The sequence below is a fragment of the Rhinolophus hipposideros genome (assembly GCF_964194185.1).
Source record: "Rhinolophus hipposideros genome assembly, chromosome: 1".
In the NCBI taxonomy this organism is placed as follows: Eukaryota; Metazoa; Chordata; class Mammalia; order Chiroptera; family Rhinolophidae; genus Rhinolophus; species Rhinolophus hipposideros.
In genome coordinates this window covers 63,714,506-63,740,688 of record NC_138047.1, presented here as the reverse complement: position 1 = coordinate 63,740,688, position 26,183 = coordinate 63,714,506, and the positions used below count along the sequence as shown (strand labels likewise).

The window sequence follows — 26,183 nt, the reverse complement described above, 5'->3', positions numbered from 1 at the left end:
AATGAATAATCTTAATCAAAACACAAATGCAGAAAATAAATTTTCAAGGGTGAGTTGTAGTTCACCTGTGTTTTTCTATGGAATATTTGCTACTCTACATCTCATATGTGATGGATTTTTATGTAGACCAAAGCCTTCCTAATGAAAAATAGCTTAGACTATATAAGAAATCCCATTATAATGAACATATTTTGAAAAGTGTTTTCTAAAGGATTGAATCAGTGTCTTCTTGGGCTATTTTTAACACATAAGGTGACCTATAGAATGAAATCTTGCCTTTTATCTGTTTAATTTTTTTTTAATCAATTCAATTTAAATTGATGACAGTATAATCTCTGAAAGTTGTGGAAGCCTACATTAACAAAGTAACATTGCTTTCTATAAATATTTATCAACTATAGTGTAGAGTTCTCTTTTGACTTCATTTACTCCACATATCCTCAATCCAATTACAGGATGAGAAAGTACTACTTTCTAACTTTGTGTAATTAGAATTCAATGATCCAACTTTGGTCTAAGGGAAAGTTAATTAGTATTATTTGGTTAAACAAGAGCAGAAGAGGGTTGTCCTCCTTTCCTTTTTGTCTCCCCAGCTGTTTCCTATTTTGAGTTATAGTTTAGACCTCTGAGCTTAAATATCTACTTTTCTGAAAGATCGATTTCAGTGCATTTCTCTTTTAAGTTGCATAAAGCAGTAGGATACCTGAACTATTTATCTTATAAGGTAGTGTGTGTTTACAAACACACACAACTTCTATACTTAAATAATTAAGAGGCCCTGCAAGCTGGGAGAAATGTGAAAAACCTAACTAAGAATTTTTACCTATCAGCTATAGCACATTCATAAAATTTTCCGTTTTTAGTGATAATTCCATTCATGTTAAGCCAAGTACCCTAAATAAACCTTTCTTCAAAAAATAAAGCATTAGTGATCTCTACTCTCACAGGCTTGTAAGGAAAATCCAAAGGAAGGATATCCAAAGCCACGGTACCAGCCTGTGCTGGTTCTCTTGTTAAGACTATTAAAGCTTTTTACTGCCACTAAGAGAAAGCTAAGCAATAGTCTGTGCCATGAAACAATCACGTTGTCAATTTTTTATTTGACTTGGTGCATTTTAAGCAGCCTAAAATTTTATATTCACAGTTTTTGCAATTAGGACACAGAGCCAAAAATAATTTCTTGGTAAATTACATTATCTCGTTCACTTCACTATGAGTATGAGGTATGGGAGAAAGAAGGTAAGCTTGTTTATGCTGACCTATAACATATGCTTGACCGGGGTCTTCAAAAGATGAGGAGTCTGATTCATGTTTCCTCCTTTCAGGACTTCTATTTAAACTTGCAACAGACTTTGCACTAAAGAGGGAAGAGGAAGGTAGGAGGGGCAAGTGTCAATGTAAAAAAAAAAAAAAAAGATGAAAATAATAAAACGTCAAGGCAAAAACAAATGTATGAAATGCAGAATTTACAAATATGTAGTTTGGGTTAGTTCGTTATGTTCTTACTTATTAAGTTTTGTGAATCCTGCCAAAGGTTCTGTATCAGATCTTGCCATCTGGTGAAATGGTTTTCCTACCAACTCCGCAATGGTTTGTGGTGGTGTGTCCACGTTAACAATGACATTTTTCCGATGAGGATAGAGAGAGGCCTGACTGAGATCGTGATATGATTTACTCATCCCTCTAGGCTTTTCCTCCCAGGAAGCTTTGTCACTCTTCTCTTTTGCACTGTTTTGCAGTGGCTGGTAAAGCGATAACTCTGAGCAGGACAGCCTCTTCAGAATCTCAGCTTGAACTGACAGAGGTCGAACGGCAAGTTTGTTCAGGGTGCTGCTGGCCAGACTGCCAGTGCTGATGGCTCGTCCCAGATTAAATCCTCTAACGGACTCTGCTTGGAGATTCAGGCTCCTAAACGAAGCTCTCTCTACAAGGAAATAGGATTGCTTTACACGATGGAAACACCGCAGTACTTTTATGAGAAGAGTTATTTCAATAAATAAAATACAGCATGCAGTTTTTTATCGTTTTGACTGCCAGTGTAAGTAGGTAGCTTTCAGAGTGTGGCAATCAAGGACTTTAAAAAGAGGTTGGAAGATCTTGGTTTTCATACCCTCTCTCCATCCTTGTAGCTTTCTCATATCCAGGGCCTGGTCAGCATTTCCTACTTCATCTAACGATTCCCTTGGCTTCAATAATGTTTGGGGCTTTAGGCTTGCTGACCCCAAGTTTCCAATTATGAGTTTCAGTTAGAAATGATAATGATATTTGAAAGAGAAATGTTCAACCCTAGTAGTGTATCTGCTAAAATACCAGCAAACCAAGGATGGGGAGAGGGAGAGATGAAACCTCGATAGGCCGACATGGTGAGATCATACCTAACAAAGAAGCTGTGCAGAGTTCTGCCCAGAGGAAAAGTCTCTGATTATTAACATTTTTAAAAGCTGATGGTAGATTGTGGTGATGGTTGCAAAACTCTGTGAATATACTAAAAACCACTGAATTGTACACTTCAAGTGGTTCGATTATACGGTATGTGAATTATATCTCAATAATACTGTAACCAAAAAAATAAAAAAAAGACCTTTTAGGCAAATTATTTATTTTGTTATTTCATTACTGTGTCTATCCCACCATTCCACCTTGGTTACTTCTCATGATTTAACTGAGGCACAGGAACCATGGGAGAATCAAATATTACTTGTCTTCTTTCTCTTGGTTTCTGGCAATTAACATGATCAAGGAGTCGGGGTTCTCTTCATGCTTAAATTCTTTTTCCTCCTAACCATACATCCCAGGTTTTCTTTTAGATGCTAAGTTTAAAGACACTTTATAACAAGTGGGTGGCTATTCTATTTTGGAGAACAAATGTCATGGCAGTATTTGAACATTTGAGGCGATTAACAAAAAAGCATTGCATCACACAATTTTAGCATAAAAATCTTTTCATGTAAATAAAGGAACAGGAGCACAGAATTTCAAACAATTTAGTTGTTCATGCATTAGTAATCCACATCACAAGCCACCCATTTGCCGCCGCTCCGCCTTCCTGTGTTACACTGAGGAATACAGTTTGACCACTATGTAAAACAGCTGCAAAAACAGTCTTTTAAAAAGAAAATATCAATTGTTGCTGACTCAGGTTTTTAGATTCTGTTTCATTATCTTCTAATTCCTAAGATTAATAAACAATATTTCATCTCAGGCATAAACAGATAGGGAAACATTGAAGGTTTTCAATATTCGTGCATCAGGATGAAGTTTAAATAAACATGTCTCACTGTCACCAGGAATATTCAATGTTGTTTCTCTGAGGCAGAAGTGGAAACCAAGTTAAAACACGATTAAGAAAAAAACAAAAAAGACTGGCTTAAAAATTCCCTGAATGATCTTTAGCCTAAAATGCAGTTTTTATTAGAGCAGATAACATGATTTCTAGTTTTACTTTGATAACAGACTTTACTAAAAGATGCAAACCTGAGTATTACACAGATTCCGTTACGAGGAAATACCTTCACATCCACTAGATTCTTCACCCTTAAGGAAAAGGTAGACCAAACTTGGGCAGGAATAGGGACAGCTAGTTCAGTTTAGGATGTAGCTGCTCTTTTATTAAACATCAAGGATTATGCTATTCAAATCCATTCCTAGCTTACTACTGGGTAGGACTTAAAATATTGCCTATATTCATGGGATGGGATCATAAACCTGGAAAGGACTCCGACATAGCCAGGATGTGAAAAAACATTAGCATGAGCTTACACCCTAACACTAATGTTTCAAATTTGAACTCAAAGCCTCGCTGGTTCCACACTGTCTGCACTCCACACTTCCTAATCTCCGTTTGTGTAAAAGTCCCTTGTACTATTTTGTAGTTCCTTGTACCATCAACTTAATGGTATGCTCTTTTGAGGAGAGGGACTTCATTTTTGTTATCCCACAGCACCCAGCATGGTGTCTTACAAGTAGTTAGTGCTCAATAAATGATTATTAATCTTATTTTAATTCCATACAAATCAGTTTTCAGGGAACTCGTCAAATAGAAAGAGTACTGGATTAGGGCTTAAGAGATCAAGGTTCTAACTCTCCTTGTTTGACCTCTAACTCTATGGTTAGGTAAAACACTGTCTTCTCCGAACTTGTTTACTCATCAGAAAAAATTTGGACTTACTGGCTTCTTTCTAGCACCAACACTCTATGACTCTAAAGAAGTAACATACATTTGTTAGCCCATTAAGTTCCTATCGATAACACCAGTTATCTTCACTTGTCTAATACAGATAGTTAAGTAGGCAGTCAGTTTCTTCTAAGCCGATTCTAAGCAGAAAATAATTCCTTTGAAGATTTAACGAAATCTGGGGGGAAAATGTAGATTATACCATCTGAAAGTGCTTTCACATATGAGTTCAGGATACACAGCTAATGGGTTCCTAGGGGCAAACCTGTGAGACACTAGAGAGCATTCCCACTTTGTGGATGAAGAAAATGAGACTCCAAAAAGTCAGTTATTTTCCTGAGGTCATCCCACTACTATTGCCACTGCTGCTGCTACTACTACTGGTGATAGCAGAGCTAAAACAATATTGACGATGGTGATGATAGTATTTATTCAATACTCGTGTATGCCAGGCACTTTTAAAGTACTCTACAGTATGAATTCATTTCATGTTCACAGCAACCTTATGATGTACGTATTATCATTATGGTCATCATTTTACAGATGGGGAACTAAAGCAGAGTTAAGTTTAAGTAGCCTGCCCAAAGTTTCAGAGCTTGTAAGTAATGGAGCCATGTGTGAACACTGGCAGTCTGGACCCGTATCTTGTGTTCTTAAGTGCCACACTGTATCGTTCTTTAGTATAAGAAATGTTAGGATGGAAGGCTGGCCCCACAGTGACTCTTTGCACTACAGCACACTACGCCATCTCTATAATGATGTAACCTTTAGTTTTTCAATTCGCGTTTGTACTGAACAGAATATTAAGCCAAATAAAAATACTGATAGCTCTAATAAGGTTGATATTTCACTGTACTTTGAAAATATATAAGATCACACACATTTTTTAGCCGAGCAAAGCAAGAAAGAAAAAGAATAATGAGATGACTTTAAAGCAGTAGTTACCCTATCTTAGCATGCATTAACATCATTACTGAGAAAAGCCTATTAAAATGCAGATTCCAGGGACCAGATGCCCAAACACTGGGATTCACCAAGTTTCAGGTAGGTTTCTGGAACCTTCATTTTTAATAAGCATACAGCCCCTACCGTCATGATTTTGAAAGGCTGACAAACATCTATTCATAGGTTGCCATCACCCCATTCTGATCCTATGGGGAATATATTTTCTGTAAGACTGCAGCACGTGAAAAAGTTCACATAAAGAATTCATAGAGCTCTGTTGCACGAGGTCATCAGTGACATGCCATTAAATTTGTTAAACAAATTCTTCAGAGTGTTTCACTGAAGTCTATAAGAACTTATTAGGCAGAACTAGATTTTGTACAACTTTAAACTCTACATAAATATTTCAGAGTAACTTCTAAATATTTCAGTTCTGATTGAGATATTTTTTTCATAGCTGAATTTGTTTCTTCCGCTTGTTCCTTTTCAAAAGGAACTGAAACCACTCACCTGACCATTTACATGGTATTGTGGTTATTTATCTCAGTCTCCGAATAACTAACAGGTGGGAAATCTGTCACTCCTAAAACTGTTACGGTATGTAACTTCACCATGCTGGATGCGTACTCCCCTTGCTCCCTGCCTGTTTCCTATGTTCGTTCCCTCATCTGGAAAGCCTTTCCATTTATCTTCAAGCTACTTAATTATTTTTGTCCTTCAAATTCCAATTCAAGTGCCACCACTCCAGTACTCTAGCCTCTGATCTCCCTCTCCTCTTGTAGTGTAGACCATTGAACCTGTATGATATAATCTGTTATGAAAACCTTGAAACTCTATTGTGTATTATTGTTTCATGTACATTGGTCTTACCTTCACAAATAGTATGTAAGTGTACTATGGGTAGAAAAATCTGATCCAAACTTTTATAATATTTACATCAGCTAGCCTAACGATAAGCATAAAACAGACACTTCAACAGGTATTCCCTGACTGATCTGAGGTGCTGTTTTCAAAATGAGCATGAAGTTGAAATGTTGTCTTCATACACTTAACTTGGTCATTTAACATCTTTATACCTTGTAATTTTCACCCTAAACCGGCAAATTAAAATTTCTTTTCAAATTTGTGGAGAAAATCATGCACATACCCTGGAGTCATCTATCAGTTTGCTTCTCCTTACCAATATCTTGTGCATCTTGGTTGCTCTGTCGTGCTCTCATCTGCAGCTGGAACTTATGCTGGGAAGAGCAGAGGTGTAGCAGGTACTGGCATACCTTACTATTGTCCGTCTGGAAGGCATGCTTTATTCCATCTGATGTATTTTGCAATGTAATTTTCTTTTTCTACAATATTTAGCAGGGGTATGAATAATTAGGATGTTTTCCTATGACTTTTATTACATGACCAACTTCTATAAACAACAATGAATAAGTAGATTTTATTTTTATTTCATATTATTAGGCCTGAGTATTCCTTGACCTACATTTAATATCAATATAGAAAACATAGCCCTGTATTATTACAAATTCAGGAAATAAATGAAATTAATATCATTTGCCACTTTTCAGAAATTACTGCCTGAGTCTGACTGTACACCAGCCACCATAAGGGAAAGTTTCCTTTAATGAGATTATTGATATTTTGAGTTACTGCAATGTTTACAAATACCAAATCTATTTGAAAAGAAATTACAAGAAATATATGGTCTACTCCCTTGGGTAAAGAAAAGAAGTTAAACAAAAATTAATTTGTTAATATATAATAATAAGAGCTGTGATTCAGTCAAGAATTTTGGTGGCATGAAGGCTGGGATGGAAGTTGTGGGAAAAGAAAATGTGGGAATGGAGAAGCAATGGGTAATGTAATGGCTGGGCTGAAAGATGAACACATCAATATTTAGACACTGTAATACTTGCCAAATTCAGGGAAAGGAGGAGAACCACAAATCAGTCTCATCTCCCTGATGTTTCTTGAAAAACAAATGTCTCTTATGTAAGAGGGCATCCCAAAATGTCATGACCCATGTGGTGGGGCTTGCAGATGATCTCTAGTCCTTAAAAGACCAGCATTCAACATGCCAGGGATCTAAGACGAACGTCGCTGGAGAATTGCTTAAGTCCAGTTAGATTTTACTCTAGTGCTTGGCTTCTTCTACTGTGCAAATTATTCTCTCTACTTCATGTCCCTTGTCTTAACTTCAAATGCAGAAATAGCACAGAAAAGTCAAATTTCATAGGCTCACAAAAGGTACAATAACAGTATTACTCAAACTTCATTCATACAGGTGCCACCTTCATAATTTCTGGTTTGTTTATTTATAAATGTTTTAAATTGACTTTGCTTACTTACAGAAATTCACTTAAAGAAACCTTGTATCAAAACTGTAAATATAAAACCCCGTACAATTTGCCATGAATAGAATCCAGCTATAAAAATACATAATCAGTGTAATTAAAAACAAAATTCAGTTGTGAGAGATGAGAAGGGCGAAGGGTGACATTTCCATCTCCCCAGAGGCTAGTGGAAGAAAAAAAGGAGGGTTAAAAAGGAGAGCTCTGTGTGAAGAAAAGCACTTTGGATAAAAAGTTAAACACAGGAAGAGTTTGCAATGGAATGCGATCTATTGTCCATTACTGGAGATCTTTCAAAATGAGTTAATCACAGCTAGTTCTATATATGGCAGGGTTGGTGTGATAGCTTAGCAGGTGACAGAGAGCTGAATGCTGGATGATTACTGATTTGTTGACCTTCAAGACTGATCTAAATTCGAACTGTATTTAATTAATCTTGGTTTCCTCCAGATACTTGCTCTGCTAGCATTTCCACTGGGGAAGGTAAATTAAATCCAGGTAAGTTCCTGGTCTTGACACTCTTGAGAAGATGAGAAAGATCTGGCTTTCCTTAAAGAACATACTATTATCTGGTAATCTTAGTGGTGCCTCTGGGTTTCATAGGACACCATCCAATTAACCATTAAGTCTAGAACTGATTTCAAAAGTCTCTAGATTGAAGATGATCCACTCAGTTGGGACCTTGATATTGATATCCTTATGAACATTGTTCTAGTGAGACTATATTTCAGCCCAAATATATAAACTAAAGATGTCTGTAGTCTCTGAATACCAGGAGAACAAACACCTGAACGTATTTTTGATTCATCTCTGGGTCTGTCAATTGCATTTCAATGCTCAGATACTCCAACTATGTCTAGAATCAAAATATATCTTTATAGCTCACGATCTTTTATACACAGGATTTTCTAAAAATCACTTATCTAACTTTACGTCCATAAAGAGTATACACTAAAACTTCAAACTGCAGAAAGTTCTGGGACTAGTTCATAAAATGCAGTTGATCTCTGGACCACTGAAATTCAAAACAGTTGCTGTGAGGGACCTATTACAGAACAAGACAAAGTTCACTAGGGTTCAGATATTATCTACCTTGAATACATTAGAGACATTTCTCTATGTGAGAAGTTAATACCTAGAATAAGTTCTGCATTAACAGAGAAGTCAAGATGGTTGTAATTTAACTGAAGTTAATTGAGCATATAACCAGCTAGGAATGTATAATATTCTTTTAAAATCACCTCCTGAGAACACCAAAAGCAAATAAAACCTCAATAATACTTCCTACAGCTAAGAAAGAAGAGTGAAATAGTCTTAAGACATATTAGCCCTACTGAACGATAGGCCTACAGTTCACTTAAGAAAAGTCAATTAGTATGTTACATTTGAAATTGACCACACCTGTTTTTAAAATATAATCAAAAGGGGTTAAAGTGGACATACCGAAAAAGAAATCTTTTTGGTTTCCCTCCAGGGAAAGCGAAGGACCAGTGTGCGAACTCCATTGTGGACCTCAAACACAAGGACACCTTTAGAACAGACTCCAAGTAATATTCCAGTTTGTGACTTTTTCTCAGGGTGCACCCGGTGAAAATGAACTCCATATTCTGTCAGTCTTTGGCAGACCTAGTGGAATAAGACCATACACCTTGGTAAAAGGTGATATAAACATACAGAAGTTGCACCCATGTAGTTTAATATAGAAAGGATAGTATTTTCAACAAACGTCACTGGAGCAACTGGGAAGTCACATGTCAGGAAAATGAATCTCAACCCTTACTTCACCCAGTATAAAGATGAACCTCAAAAGCATTCTTCTAAGTGAAAAGAGCAAGACACAGAAGATTACATAATATATGATCTTATATGAAATTCTAGAAAAGAAAAAAACACACACCAAAACTGGTGATAGAACACAGACCAGTAATTGCCAGGGGATAGAGGTAGTGGGAGGGGATTTACTACAAAAGGACAGGAAGGAAATTTTTAGTGTTAGAACTACCGTGTTTCCCCGAAAATAAGACCAAGCCGGACAATCAGCTTGAATGCGTCTTTTGGAGCAAAAATTAATATAAGACCTGGTATTATATCACATTATATCATATTATATTAGACCCGGTATCATATTATGTTATCATATCATATCATATATCATATCATATCAGGTCTTATATTACAGTAAAATAAGACTGGGTCTTATATTAATTTTTGCTCCAAAAGACGCATTCAAGCTGATGGTCCGGCTAGGTTTTATTTTCAGGGAAACACAGTACTTACGGGGGAAAACTGAAGCTCATAGGGTAAGTATATTGTACAAGTTCACTCAGGTGGTTGAAACAAGAATTCAAATGCAAGATTGTCTGACTGCAAATCCCCTTGAAAATACTTTCCACTCTGTTAATCTGCCTTCTACCTTTGTTAATAAAAATATAACTTGATGTTTACTTCTTACAAGTATAAACATGTAATAACAGGAAAAATGTAAGTATGTAATTTAATGTCTTTAAATGTATACTCATCTTAACCAAAACAAACCACCTTGCCTTTCTTACCATGAATCCTAGGTTAAGGGTGGTGTAAGTCTGTGAATGAAACCCCTTCATAGATTTTGGTAGGCCTGAGAAACCTGGCTCCCTTCAATGTGAAGCAGCAAATGGAAGGCATACTGTTACATCCTAGGGAGCTGGAACAGGATATTGTTCTGAAAGTTTCTCTTTTCAATAGAATATTATCTTATATTTGTTATTTGCATTGGAATTTTATACACTGCCATTTTTCCTGTTCATAAATGCACTATTTATTTGAGGTCTCATAGGAAGCTGGTGGCAGAACTGGAAACAAATTTTTCTGACCTCCTTCCCCCGTGTGAATTACTTGGGATTAGTAGAAAGAGCATTTTTAGAGGATGTAATTGAATTTTAAGGCTTTTGAGAAAAAAAAAATGAAGCAAAACAATTCAAGGATCAGTATGAACTTGCCTCTCATATCCAGATAGTCACAAAATTCAATGGTTTCATCTTTATAATCTATCTTGATTTCAAGAGTATGGAACAGGATAAAAATATGGAAGCCATAGGCCAGATAGATATGAGTTCAAATCATACTTTTGCGCCATATAACAGTCCTTGAATGTGGGAACATTACATTTCCTCTTTGAGCCTCAGTTCCCTCTTTTACAAAATGAGAATTAAAGCACCATGGTTTTAGTCAGGAATAAATGAAACGAGAGCTTTTAGATGTATGCCCTCCAACACTTCATTCTTGCTTTGAAAAATATACAAAGTTTATCATTTGTAATCTTGCATGCTTACCTTTAAAAATTCTAACTCTGTCTCTTTTTCAGAAGCTCCCACATAGGTATTATGCAATTTGGGTAACTCTTCTTTAACATAGGATAAATCAAGTTTCTCCATCACTCTGGGAGGCAAATAATGTTCCAGTCTAAAATAAGATACACCATGAACCTAGAAAGAAAAATGTTTTTGTAAGCAAGTTTGTTTGCCTTCTTCCTCTTATCTTAAAGTTCTTGCCTTGACCAAGAGATAAATTACTATTTATACTTCTCTCTGAGGAGTGAGCTTTAGAGAAAATGCATCAGTCTTCCTCTTTTATTCAGTGAGGAAGAATGACTGAACTGATTGGCAAGCTTGAAGAGAGACTAATAATCAAGGTCCAAATGTCACTATGTTAAGGATTAACGCTGTGAAGGATGGTGCTTAACTGGTATGGTCTCTTGCCCTTTGCTTAGACCCACTTATATTCAGAAACATTTGACCTTGAACATCTGCTCTTCATACTCTGCTAGGTTCTTAGCCTATCACTGCATGGATCCATGAAGAAGGTTTCAGACGATCCCTTTGATTAGATTTGGCTGGTAATACTGTGTCTATATCTATTAGTTAGAAATTGGGAGAAGGAAGGATAAGTGCTAGATATCCCCAAACTCTGAAACAGGACAATTTAAAGAAAAAACAACAAAAAAAGAAAGAAAACAGAAGAAATCCCATACTGCATGATTTTATAAAACCAGTGCACGTGGGGAACTTGGTGATTTTGAGGCATCAAATTAGTCTCAAAAATTAGTCTCCAGATCTAAACAGTAAACACCTTAACTAGGTTTAGTCTTTAATTATTCTGAGGATCAGAACAGCACGCAAAAGTGGTTCTGGAGAAAAAAATAAATGACACCTCTGGTTGATAATCTCCATACTCCGCCTGGAGAGCCAAGGATGCCAGCAATAAAGAAGTCTCATCATCACAGTGCGTCCTCTCCTCCAAGATATCTTTTCGCAGCTGAAGATAATACTGATGACACGTCAGAGCATGTCTGCAAAAATAAGTACACACACAAAACATCTAGGCTTTTGACTTGAATCTTGGGGTGATTTTTATCATTGGCACATAAGTTTAGTTTCCAAGATGGTTTACCATTAAGCTTGGAAGGCCCAATAATTGAATAAACTATACTGAAGGAAATATTTCTTTTATGATACAGAAGACATTATCATTGATCAACATCAAATAATTCACTACCAGTAAACTAAAGGGGCAAAAGACCAGAGGTCAAAAAGAAAAAAACAGAAACTCTTTTGTACTTACTGTATCAGACTAACATCATCCATGAAAAATTTAATTCGGAAAAACAAAGTAAAATTAACAGTGGCTTTGTTCTTTTTCTTTGGTTCCTCTTTCCATCCCTCTGGGGCCACTTTGGTTAATTTTAAATCAGGATCAACAAAAAAATATTCATTATCTAAAACAGAATGATAAAAAGATTCAGATAAAATAAAAATACTTTAATGTTTTCTTCTAATTTCTTTTTTTTTTTTTGTCAGACTTGCATAAAATAGTTTCATACAAGAATAAAACAAGATTGTTAATAAATACTGTGGGGCGCTCTGAGGCACCGCCTATGCACGAGAGGCAATATGGCTCAGTCTTTTAAGAACGAGGGCTCTGTAGACCCACAGACCTGGATTCAACTCCTGGCCACATCATTTACTATCTGTGTGACACTGAATAAATTTAACCTTTATAGATATCAATATTTTTGCTTATAAAATGAGGATAGTGCTAATTTCTGCAACTCCTGTTTTATAAGGTTATTGTAGGGATCAAATAACATGATGGATATAAAACACTTGGTGAAGTATGTGGCACATGGTAAGCATTCAATAGATATCAGCCATTATTTATTCTTATTGAGTTACCAGCTGAAACCTAGTAGGAACAAGAGTCATCATTTTATTTTTATTTTTTAATGTGATAATTTAAATATTGACCCTCTCCAAATAAAAGATTCAGTAAAATCTGACTTATTCAGAATGTTTAAGAAATTAGGTGTATTATAAATAGAAATTCTGTTTAATTGAATATTTTCATATAGGTAGTATTACTGTCTTAGTCTATGACTGTAATTAATAAAGTGACAGAATATCAGTAGGCAATAATTGAATATTTATTGGATGACTCTATAAAATGAATTATTAGTTGTTAAAGAACAAGAATTCAATAAACTAAACTGAAGGAAATATTTCTCTTATGACAAAGAAGACATTATCCATGTCTTGTAGGGTTTTAGGGTGATTTGATCCTTCAGTTATAATTTGTAGTACTTGGTTGTCTAAGGTTTCTAAGCTAAATTCTGAGATAAACAGGAATCTGAAACACTGAAGAATAATTTATAAATATAATGATTTATTAAAGAAAGATTTACTAAAGTTCAATCCCAAAGAGTTTCCTACCGCTATGGCAATTGTAATTGATAAACGGGAGTGGCTTCTACTGAAGCTGTGCTCTGAAATCACTGTGGTTGCAAACATCACAGATTTCAGCGGGTGTATGCTTAAAAAAATCTTGTCAGTCATCAACTGACAACATTTTAAAAAGACACTGTATTTTTGGAATACTAAGCTAAAGAAGTTGATGTGGAGATTCAGAAACAGGGTCCTGCTATATATTCAAACTGGTATTAGCTGGATACTCATTTCTGAAGTACATATATAGGAAGTTGACATATATGATGGTTCCCAAAATGATAACAGTTAAAAATCTATTTTTAGATAGCCAGAGCCAAAGGGAAATCTTTATGGTCAGGTGCAGAAGATGCTAAAAGCTATTAAAAAGATTCTAAAAAGCTATGAAAACAATGCATCTAGTTAGAAGGAAGGGAGTTCCTAACTCCTACATGTAGATGCTGAATGTTCATGTAGTTACTATTTCTCAGAACAAGGTTGGATGGTGGGCATAATATGTATATAGAAAGTCAACTTGTCGCCAAGTTTCCATTTTGTACCCTGAATTTAAAATGTCTTGGTACCTTTGAGGGTAGCTAAAGCAAACAAATGATGTTCCACTAAACCAATATGGGCCACAACCATATCAAACACGTCTTTACATATAGTTTTGGTATCACAAGTCATTTCCAGTCTCTGCCCACTCAGAAGCATTATGTTTACTTTTCTTCGGTTATCCTCATTCTTCCCTTTCTTGGTCTACATTGAAAAAAAAAAGTGGCATCTATTAAAGTAAGCTTTGTAAGAATTTCAACTGTTTTTAAAAAATATTACAACTGAAATTATTTTCTAAGGGTGACACAAATTGGTTTTATTACTTACAAGGATAGACCGTGGTAAATCCAAAGATATAAATGGTTCAACAGTCATTTTCACAAACTCAGGACCAAAGAAATTCTGCAAATCACATAAGTAGAATTAACAGCTTTTACTAGTTATTCTAGCTAGTTTCTTCACGGGAAAACAATATAACAATAATAATAAAAATAATAATAATAAATTACATATAAACCAAACCCACCTGATTAGAACTAGGTGATCTGAAACAAATGTAGAAACTTTCACTTAAGAAACACAGTGGAATTTACCAAGAACAGGAATGGAACAGTGTGAACAGGAGTTTTTCCTCAGCTTTATTTTCTACCAGTGATGTCAAATGTAAAGGCCTACTTCATATTGTTTTACAAGTTTTTCATTATTTGGCTTTCAGATAGACTCAGACTCTCAGAAATACCAAACAAACAAACAAAAACCAATGGTAGGTTTAATTGTTGAAATAATATAATTATCAAGCTCATACAAGTATTTGGTTTAATACTGCTAATGTGTGAACACAATCTCATTGTTTTAAAGTAATATTCACATTTTCTGCTAAAACAAGTCATAGTTGAAGAACAAAAATATGTATATTCATCTGTAATCATGTTCTTGGAACACTGTGACACCGTATTCTTTTGTTCTAAATGGCAACAACTAGAGATAGTAGAGGTATCACAGTTTCTGCCCACCACTGATGCCTCCAGTATGAAAATAGTATTTCAGGAGCTGGGGGGACTTGGGATTGGGGAAAAGTGGAGTCTACACACTGCATTTACTGTTTTGTTTTTCAATCTACTCTTCCCCTTGGCCTCTTGTATATCCAGGGGGTTCTTCCAAGAGGAGAGAACTGTGTGAGGAGGTAACTTAAAACAAGTTAGACTCTAGGTGGGAACAGGGTCAGAATAGATTGTAAGATAATGTCCAAATGGGCAAGAAGTAGAATGAAAGTAGGGCAAACCTTGAGGCCAAAGGCGGGGTGTGTGTGTGTGTTTGAATTAATGGAGGTTATGGAAGATTTGTTTTGTTAATTTAGTTTCTTCTTTGCATTTGGCTGTACAGCTCATTTGGTTCCTTGGTGTGGGAATTCTATCTAATTAACAGTGTGGAACATGTGACAGATGCCATTTAAAGTTTAACATTAAGCGTTTGTTAATACTCAACGAACCAACAAGACATGTATTAAATGAGAATAGAAATAGACTAGAAACAATGAAAATGGTCTGCCATGGGACATACAGAATCTGTTATAGATCAACTAAGGCGACAGGGTATGAACAAGTTCAAATATGTCTGCACCAAAGTACAGAAAAAAATTAACTAAACATTTATGTTTTGGGAAAGACCATTAATTCAATTGTGAAACTTCTTCCAAATACTAGCATGCTTTTTCAGCTTCAAATACATACCCTTCCTGCTCTTTTCAGAAAAAACACAACTTGAGCCTTAAATGACCAGCAGTTCAAATTGTCTAGTCATTGATATAGCATGTCTCTGATGAAGAAATGATTGTTTTTGAAATGGCCAGAAACTGCCTTAAAGGAAACACAGGATTTTTTGAGATGACACATAATAGTGGCACTGCTAAAATATAGAGTATCATTTATGAAACTTTAATGAGCCAACATTCTGTATTAACTCTGAAACTATACTTTAGGGAAAAAATGTATATATATATATATACACATCTGTGTGTCCTTTACGCTTTGTGTGTGCCATTAATTACTGGAAGGCCAGGCTATTTTGTATGATATCCTACCTATAAGATTAATTTTGACAGAGGTATTATTTATAATGATAAATTGATGAAGCCTTGAGTTTCATCCTTTCAGCTTAAAATAAATTCAGTTACATTTTAGTAGGATCTAATAACTTTGATATTGGACAGTGTCTTATAAATTACCAATTCCACATTTAAAAAATTAGCACAATGAGGCACAAAGAGGTTTAAAAATTTACATAAAGTCATATAACAGCAATATTAGCAGTAGAATCCAAGTCTTCTAATTTGTAGTTCAATGGAGTTTTCAATACTATTTTTTCTCCTCCGAAAATAATGAAGAAAAGTTGAGGTCTATCAACTTCAGGGCATACAAATATGCTTTTAAGATAATTCTTTGAAATCAGCAACAAAAACCAAAACAGAATGGTGTAATATACTTCCTTACCACAAAACTAAAAAGGAAGAAATTCAATACAGATTTTATCACTTTTACTGATATACATATTCTGCTTTTCAAGAATTATTTGTAAAGGAACAATACAAATGAGATACTGTTTCACCTACCAAATTGGTGATGGTATAAAAAAGAATGATAATATATAGAATAAGTATGAATATGGTGAAATGGGCATGATCATAAAAGCATAAATTGGTACAAACTTTTTTAATGGCAATTTGACAATTATGTGTCATATGTCTTATAAGGTGTTTGCCTTTGACTTGGCTATTCTACTTGGCAGGAGTCATCTGCAAAGATTTAGCTACTGGGATGTTCATTAGTGCCCCACTTGCAATAGCAACAAATTAGAAAAATTTTAAATGTCTCATAATTGGAAACTGATTTAAAAAATTATGGTACATGGTAAATTCACATAATGGAGTACTTTACAGGTCTTAACAATATTAAAAGTATAGAGGTTTTTAAAAGATTCAAGGTATTTTACATGAGAAAAGATTGTTCATTTTGAGCGTATATTTATATGTTAAAACAAAAATAAACCAACTACACACATAAAAAATATTGTCCACACATACAAGATGCAGATTTGTTCCTTCTTGTGCTTGGGTATGGTAATATGAGGATATGATGCTTGAAGCTAACATGGTCATCTTTGGGATAAAAAGTGAATTACTGTCAAAATTCTGAGAATGGCAGAGCAGAAAGATGGAATGTACTGGATAACATTCTTGAGCTACTGAACCAACCTTGAATGTCTGTATTTGATATTCTTGGTATGTGGGATAATATATTTGTTATGATCAAAAAATAATTCCCCATAATACTGACAAAAGCCAGTTAACTTTAAGGATTATAAATATACTTTAAAAATATACAATTAAGATACTCTAAATCATTAACAATTGTCACCCCAATAAATAAATTAAAAAAAAAAAGATACTCAAAATCCATCTAATGTTAACTGTAAAAATGAAATCATGAAAACAGCTAAATATTTATTTTAATATCAACCCACAAGATATTAAACACCTATGGATACTAATATGAAATTTCAATTTCATCTACAGGCAACTTTAGGATATCTACAGAATTTTTAAAAGGACTTTGCAAAACATTTCCCTGTGAGACCAAGTTTAGATGGCGTAACCTGAGAATCAACATACCCTCAGTTTTCTTTGGGTCATGGCTGTCTCTAGGGCCATTTCTCTTAAAGGGTCCCTGGTGATGTCAAGCATGGAAGCTTTGATTGTGTCTCCTGGATATAGGCTGAGTCGGGATTGTCTAAGGGCCATTCTCGCTTGGAGCTGCATCATTTCTTCTTCTTGACGTTTTAGCATGATCTCTTGATTTATTAAGTTGCCTTCAAGGGGTGTTTCATACTGTCTGCTATGTAGAAAAGATTTTGAGAAAAGTAAGGGCTGGAAGAAAACAATTATTTTAAACCTAATCAAGAAAAAAATCATAAGTAAGGTATTGATAATTTAAACATACATACATATACATATATATACATATATATATGTATATATATTCATCTCAGAAGAATCCTTGCAGTAATATTTCTATTCTGCTATTAATGTGCGGATATAGTATGCTGTCCCATTTATACCCTCCATCTCTGTGAATATTCAGCATCCTCTGAAAAATGCTTCCCCTGCAGTTCTCTTATTGGGGCAGGTTTATTCATCCTGAATCACTGGGCCTGGAGATGGGATAGAGATTCCCCTTAATTCTTATTTCAGCTTCCAGATGATTGTTGAACCCTTTCTCCAATATTTATATATTAAATAAAAATATATAAATTAAATATATAAATTAAATAAAATATATATAATTAAATAAAAATATTTTATATATTAAATAAAAAAACATAGCTAACATACAATATTATATTAGTCTCAGTGTACACAATTTATATTCAACATTTATATACCTAAAGAAGTGATCACCTTGATAAGTCCAGCAACCATCTGACACTGTAGCATGTTATCACAATATTATTGACTATATTTCCTATGCTGTACATTACATCCCTGTGACTTATTTGTTTTATACCTGGAAATTTGAACCTCTTATTTCCCTTCATCTTTTCCCCCCCTTTAACTTTTCAGTTACAGTTGACATTCAATATTATCGTATATTAATTTCAGGTGTACAGCATAGTGGTTGCACATTTATGTAATTTAAGAAGTGATCCCCCTGACTAGACTAGTACCCACCTGGCACCATACATAGTTATTACCATACTATTGACTATGTTCCCTATGCTTTATCACTTTACATCTTCATGATTATTTCATAACTATTCATTGGTACTTCTTAATCCCTTCTCCTTTCTTGCCCCCTCTCCCATCTGGCAAGTATTGAAATGTTGTCTACATCTATGAGTTTCTTTCTATTCTGTTCTTTTAATTTTGTTCTTTGGATTCCACTTGTAAGTGAAATCACTTTGCATCTGTTTTTCTCTGTCTGACACTCCACTCAGCACAATACTCTCCAGGTCCATCCATGCTACCGTAGATGGAAAGAACCCATTACCTTCCCTGGCCAAACAGTATTCCAATGTACATATGAACCACCTACTCTATCCGCTCATCCATCAACAGACACCCAGGCTGCCTCCACATCTTGGCCATTGTAAACAATGCTGCAATGAACATATGGAGGCACACATCCCCTCGAAGTAGTGTTTTGGGTTTCTTCGGAAATACCAGTAAGTGGGATTACTGAGTCCTTCTTCGTCTCTTGTTATAGCCTTTCTTTTAAAGTTTATCTTGTCTGGAATAAGTATTGCTACCCCACCTTTTTTGTTTGTTTGTTTCTATTTTCATGAAATATCTTATTCCCATACTTTACTTTCAGTCTGTGTGTCTTTCAATCTGAAGTTAGTCTCTTGTAGGCAACAGATGTAAGGGTCTTGTTTTCTTATCCATTCAGCCACTCTATCTTTGATTGGAGCATTTAATCCATTGGTATTTAAAGTAATTGTTGATTTATATGTAGTTATGGCCATTTTATTATTCACATTTTTTACCTTTTTACCTTTTTTTTTTTTCATTTTAAAGAAGTCCCTCTAAGATTTCTTGTAAGTCTGGTTTGGTTTGAACTCCTTTAGTTTGTTCTTGTCAGGAAAGCTCTTTATCTGTCCTTTGATTCTAAATGATAGCCTTGCAGGAGAGAGTAAAGCAGCTTGGGTGTGCCTGAAAGTTGGGTGCGGTGGTGTCTCAGGGAATCAAGGCAAACGAATGGTGCCAGTGAGTTTGATGGAGACTGAGATATAGAAGTCGCCTGCATCTGCAACCTGGGAAGGGGGAGGGCGCAACAAAGAAACAACGGATTCTGCCTGTTCCTGCATCTGGCAGAAAGCTGCTCCTCCAGCCTTCGCCCTGAAGCTAATTCAGTCCCTCCATGTATGTCCCTGGTGACTTTTGAGGTGCTGCCCCAGCACTGGCGTTCAGAGCAAGTGAGTCCATCAGCGAGTAAGTTCTAGCACGGGCCTTTTAAGAGGAGTGCCTGGGACTGCAGCCACCCTCTGTCTCACTCAGCCACAATTTCTGCAGGTTTTCACAGCCAGAAGTTATGGGGACTTCTCTCCCCAGCACTGGAACCCTGGCCTGGGGAGCCTGGTGTGGCGCTGGGACCCCTCGCTCCTGCCAGGGGACTTAAGAGTGCAGCTATCACTCCAGATTTTTAATGGTCCACATGGGTGTGGGACCAGCCTGTTCCGGGTCACTGCTCCTCATACCAGTCTCAAGGTGGCTTCTTCTGTACGTGTCTCGTTGTAGGGCTTCAGTTCAGTTAGACTTCAGGCGATTCTCAATGATGGTTGCTCTGTAGTTTAGTAGTAATTTTGATGTGGTCATGAGAGGAGGTGAGCACAGCGTTTACCTACTCCGCCATCTTGACCAGATCTTTCTTTCAGGAATTTTAATTCATTGGCTCCACCGCTTTCTCTCTGGCCCTACATTTTGTGAAATCTAAGGCCCATCATTAAAATCGTTTCTTTGCATGCAGCCTTTACTCTTATGAAACTGTAGAATTATGCTGATTGATCTCACTGGGCTCTCAGCATTGCATGGTTACTCATTTTCTTAGAGAACTTTTTATTTCTTCTTCCTTCTCTTGTCTTTTCGAAGCTCCAGTACTCTCTCCCTCTTCCTCTCTCAACTGATAACTTTTCCTTAGTTTTCTTTGTGAAAAAAGAAGCAATCAGGAAATAACTTCCTCATCCCTCTGCCAGACTTTCCAAATCTACATCCACATGTTCTGCCTTCTCTTCTGTTTCAATGGATGAATCTCCTGCCCACTTACATAGGCCTCACACCTCTACTGTGCATGGGATCCACCCCTCTCTTCTACACAAAGACTTTACTCCTACAATTTATCCTCCCACACGCCTCGATAATCGTGTACACTAGTTATTCTCATTAGCTTATAAACATGCTGTACTATTTCCTACTCAGAACAAAATATCCTTTGGTTCCATATCCTCTTTTAGACACTATCCTATTTTTCTGCTGTCTTTGAGAGTAAATCTCTCAAAACTGTCATTTAAATTTTATCTCTACTCCATCTCCCATTCTCTTGGACTCTCACCAATAGTTTTAGTCCAGATTATTCTACCAAAACTGGTCACAAAATGACTGACCTCTGTTATCAAAGCCAAAGAATAATTCCCAATTTTTATTTCACCTGACATCTAAGCACCATGTGACATAGTTGTTCAGTCCTCCACCTTCCTGAAACATTTGACTTCTGGGAAACCACGCTCTTTTAATTTTCTTTCTACTTCACTGTCTCCCCCTTCTTCATCTCTTGTGCTGGATCCTCCTTCATTTCCAATCTCTTAATATTGACTATATCAATGCTCAGACCTCCAGATTTTTCTAGTCTCCATATATACTCCATCCCTACATGATCTCATCTAGTCACCTGGCCTTAATAGTTTTGCATGTTCCTATAACTCCAGTCTCTCCCCTGAATTCTAATTCTATTCACTTACCTAGTTGGATATTAATATACATTTGAAGCCTAATATGTCTACAACAAAATTCTTGATACGTTTTCCCCCATGTTCACCCTTCTCTCAATCATTCATTGTCTGGTTGCTTAGTAAACAACGTGGAGTCATTCATGATTGCTTTTTCTTGCAAATTCCGAGAGAGCACCAATTCCTGAAGGCACAACCTTAAAGACATCTATATCCGACTCCACTCTATCACTAATAACCTGTGCTGTATCTATCTCAAACTGAGTAATTGCCTCCTAACTGGTCTTGTGTTCCTGTAATTTGTTCTTCACAGAACAAACCTGTGTTAATTCCATTAAGATGTAAATTAGATGCTGGCTCCCTACTCTTTCAACCATCCAATGGCTTCCCATTATACTTGAATAACATCTGAAATGCCCAGCTTAGCTTCTGAACTCTGACATGTTTTGGGTCCTGGTTATCATCACTCATTCTGCTGTAGCCACACTGCCCTTCTTGCTATTCCTCTACCAGGCAACACATTTCCCATATCTCAGGGCCTCTGCTTTTTCTGTTCCTTTTGTCTGCAATCCTCTTCCTCCTGATACCTGCATGTTTCACTCCTCACTTCAAATAGTTTTCTGTTCAATATCACTGTCATTTAGGGTGTCATGCGGGGTTTCAGTTCCCGCTCCCCACATAAGAACGCAGGACATGGTGAGGCCAGAAAGGAACACCCACGGAGCCATAGACAGGGGAGTCATACCGCTATATTCTCACTGGCGGCTGGGTTGAAGATACAAAAGCAAACATCCGCCAGTACCCAACAAGGGGTCTTTCTGCACCCCAGTCTCTCTGGTGGCCTGGTGAGATGCAAGAAGTAGGATCCACATGATCCGCAATCCACTGTCCACTTCTCTGCCTGCCAACCAACCAACCAAACAATGCGGCCATGGCAGTTGTATCAGTGGCTAATTGGCTAACTGGTTACAGCTGACGGCCAACTAGTCACAGCTGATGGCCATCTGCTACCCAAGCCAGCACCTTTCCACATGAGGCTGAGAGCCTGGAAACTGCTCTCTGGGACTCTGTCCCCACATCACCCTTCGGGAGAGGCTTCCTCTGATAATCTTCCGTATGTAAAATAGAATTTGGACGCCACACACCTGCAATCTCTGTGCCTTTCGCCTGCTTTGTTTTTCTTCAAAGCACCATCACTATCTGATGGTGCATCCCTCACTTCTTTTTTCATGGCTACCTCGCAGCCCTAGAAAGACGCTTGAGGGACTTTTATTTTAATCTTGTTCATGAATCTATGTCCAGCACCTAAAAGTACCCAGTACATGGTAGGTGCTCAATAACCATTTGTTGATCAAATCATTGAATATAATTTTATGGCTCACGAAACTCACTTAATGGGACTCAAGGATAATGACAAGAATAGAGTCTGTATTCAAATATATGGTGATGGAAGGAGAACTGACTCCGGGTGGTGAACACACAATGGGATTTATAGTTGATGTATTACAGAATTGTACACCTGAAATCTATGTAAATTTACTAACAATTGTCACCCCAATAAATTAAAAAAAAAAGGGAATAGAGTCTATATATTTTAATCCACACTTGTTATTTTCACCAAATATATTAGCTTTCTTGTTCAAATCATTTTATACCAGAGCTACAAACAGGTAGTAAAAAAGACTGATTATCATTTTTCTCTCACCCAGTACGGTATCTAGTAAAAGTGCCTTAAAGACCGAACAACTTGAGAGACAAAATAACAAACAAACAAACAAAAAACTCAGAAACCTGAATCATTTTGGAAGGAATAAATAGGTTGTTCTGAGTCAGAAAAAAAGGTTACCTTGTCAAGCAGATAGGTACAAAACCAGTGGGAACTGTGCTACGTACAAATTGTATTTCAAAAGTTAGTACAGAAAACAACTTAGTGATGCTCTTTGGAAAACAGCTTTGAATATCCTTTTTGATCACTGAAAGACACTTTTGATAGCTCAGAATCCAAAAATTACTCATTCTGCTGCATCTGACTCATGATTTCCTGTTAATCTCCCCCAACCCCCTGTGATACAAATCAATAGTACTGTCTGGATCTGTTTTTCCACTTCATTCTAGCTAAAGGGAATGGAAATTCTTATAAAGAAGCAAGCAACATGTTTAAATACAGCACTATTTATAGATCTCACAAATATGTGATCTAAAGAACAAAACAGGAGCTCCTGACTGTATACCAGCATGTTAAGAATATTATCAGAAACTTTTGTACACATTCAGAAAATTCTGCATTTGAATACGGAATTTAGACAGTATTTTAGTTAGTGTGTTTTCCTGTGGGCAGAAAAATGAGACGAGACTAATGTAAAAGTCGAATTTCGCGTCTTACATTACATATAACATATACACAGACCTGACAATTTACTTCTTGAAATATTTTACTTTCACCTATACCTTTTATCTAATGCAGATAACCACGAACACCACATTGTTTTATTTTTCCCCCTTAAAGTGTGAAATAAAAGATAGTTTATCACTAAAACACGATTTGATGAGTCAAGGTGACCTTAATGTTAATGTTTCCTATAGTAAAACTTGAGAACAGTCAAAACTAAGATTGCCTCATAATCTTGGTTTTTTGAGGTACCTTATCAATAAAACTGAAATAAGACACACAAAATGGTTTAATTTTATTTGGAAGAATATGCTAAATGACTAACAAATTGACTATAACAATCAATCAATTTTAACATATAATCCCAATAATTCTTCCAGTTTCCTTTATTCCTACTTTTGATCAAGTTAAAAGGACGTCATATTAACCATTTATTAAGTTTTCTCCAAATTATATATAGAGAGGAGTGACTCCCTCAATTCAACATATAGCTTAGTGCAATTCAATTATTTGCTCTTTATTCTGTTCATTTCCAAACACTTTTGCTTCTTTAAGAAAACTGTGTAATATCAAGCATAGATCTGTCTTTGTCTCTTACCTCTTTGTTCAAAATTACCAAAATGGGGTCGTCATAATTACTATTACCACAATGGAGTTATAGTAATATAAAATGCTATTAAGCAAATATAACATAATTTTAGGTAACTGAATATTTATTAGAACTTTCCTTAAAGAAAATAAAATATGGACTATTTTAAAAGGCAAAAGAGATAAGAGAAAAAGACATAAACTTAACAAAAACTGGAACATGAAGGATAATTTTAGTGCAATGTATTTAATTACTTGGAGTCTAAACCTTGAATAAATTGCTTTAATCACATGGCTAGGGTTGATTACCTGGTCTATTAATAGTTTACGGATGTGAAACAGTGTTTGCCAGAATTAATTAGCTAAGGTGAAAGTTTCTGTTAATTTCCAAATGATTCTTTTGTATATGGTGGCACCTGAAGACACAAACTGAGATACTGAATTTATTTTATTTTATTATTATTTTTTTAAATTAATTTATTTATTAGTTTCAGGTGTACAAAACAAGGTAATACTTAGACGTTCATCATTTATATCCCTCATACTGTGAACCCCCCTCCCCCCATCCACTATCCCTCCGACCTCACACTGAACCATCACATTATATATATAAAATTATAGTTGGCATTCATTAATGTTTAGCTTCTGGTGTACAATGCCATGATCAGGTATCCACAGTATCCCTGAGGTGGTCTCCCAAATAGGACGCATGTCCATCGGATACCCAACAAAATGAGATACTGAATTTAAAAGGATTCCCCAGTTTGGGAGTAAATTCTGAAGCAACCTCTGGTTCTTTAATATCACATTATAAATTTCAAATTAATGTTTAACATTAACAATATGCTTTTGCTCATGTAAGGGACCTGTGCTCACATGCAAAGGATACACATCAATATATTCACTACTGATCTGACACTTTTCAGTCTAAACAAAGTAAATCAATACACAGTTAGAATACCACCATCCTAAGCCTGGAATAAGAATAATACCTAACACTATATAAGAAAGCTAAGTATTTCAGTATGAAAATGAACTCTAAACAGCCCGAATTGGGTTTTAAAAAAAATACAAGATAACCCCTTTTAAAGCTGGAAAGATCAAGCGAATAATTAACTTTTCAAGTAATAGGTTACTTAGTAGTAACCTACTCATTATTCATTCAACAAATAGTACTCACTGAAAGCCTGCTCCTTGAGCCTGTTCAACCTTTTGAAAGAGGTATTATTTCTTAGAAATCAAAGTTTACTGTCTTCTCACAGATGTTTAATGCCATGCCTCCGTAATTTCCTAACTATTAATAACTTATATTATATTTACAGTGACAATTTCAGATTTGAAGTACAAATTATAAATAATCAGAGCCAGGGGCCGGCCCAGTGGCTCAGGCGGTTAGACCTCCATGCTCCTAACTCCGAAGGCTGCCGGTTCGATTACCACATGGGCCAGTGGGCTCTCAACCATAAGGTTTCCAGTTCAATTACTCGAGTCCCGCAAGGCATGGTGGGCTTTGCCCCCTGCAACTAAGATTGAACATGGCACCTTGAGCTGAGCTGCCTCCCGGATGGCTCAGTTGGCTGGAGCGAGGGCTCTCAAACACAAGGTTGCCGGTTTTAACTCCCTCAAGGGATGATGGGCTGCGCCCCCTGCAACTAGCAACGGCAACTGGACCTGGAGCTGAGCTGCGCCCTCCACAACGAAGACTGAAAGGACAACAACCTGAAGCTGAATGGCACCCTCCACAACTAAGATTGAAAGGACAACAACTTAACTTGGAAAAAAAAAAGTCCTGGAAGTACACACTATTCCCCAATAAAGTCCTGTTCCCCTTCCCCAATAAAATCTTAAAAAAAAAAAAAAAAAAAAAAAAAATCAGAGCCATTTCTAATTTTAGAAGATTCCAATAACTCAAACTACTACAATGTCTTTCACATAACTGAATAAATTTGTGA

General features: G+C 36.1%; 1 protein-coding gene across 6 annotated transcripts in view; it reads right to left on the bottom strand.

Annotated features, from left to right (window-relative positions):
- Positions 1-26,183, bottom strand: part of PTPN13 (protein tyrosine phosphatase non-receptor type 13) — a 173,107-nt gene that overhangs the window by 53,745 nt on the left and 93,179 nt on the right. For 4 of the 6 annotated variants that reach the window (XM_081050073.1, XM_081050075.1, XM_081050076.1 and 1 more), the window contains 10 exons: positions 17,428-17,650; positions 14,088-14,162; positions 13,790-13,964; positions 12,070-12,223; positions 11,659-11,797; positions 10,782-10,934; positions 8,914-9,096; positions 6,300-6,462; positions 1,507-1,924; positions 1,260-1,357 (listed from right to left, as the gene is read on the bottom strand). In XM_081050073.1, the coding sequence (XP_080906199.1) occupies positions 1,260-1,357; positions 1,507-1,924; positions 6,300-6,462; positions 8,914-9,096; positions 10,782-10,934; positions 11,659-11,797; positions 12,070-12,223; positions 13,790-13,964; positions 14,088-14,162; positions 17,428-17,650 (1,781 nt within the window). The remainder of the gene's footprint in view (positions 1-1,259; positions 1,358-1,506; positions 1,925-6,299; positions 6,463-8,913; positions 9,097-10,781; positions 10,935-11,658; positions 11,798-12,069; positions 12,224-13,789; positions 13,965-14,087; positions 14,163-17,427; positions 17,651-26,183) is intronic. The other 2 variants (XM_081050074.1, XM_081050078.1) reach the window with 1 other exon arrangement.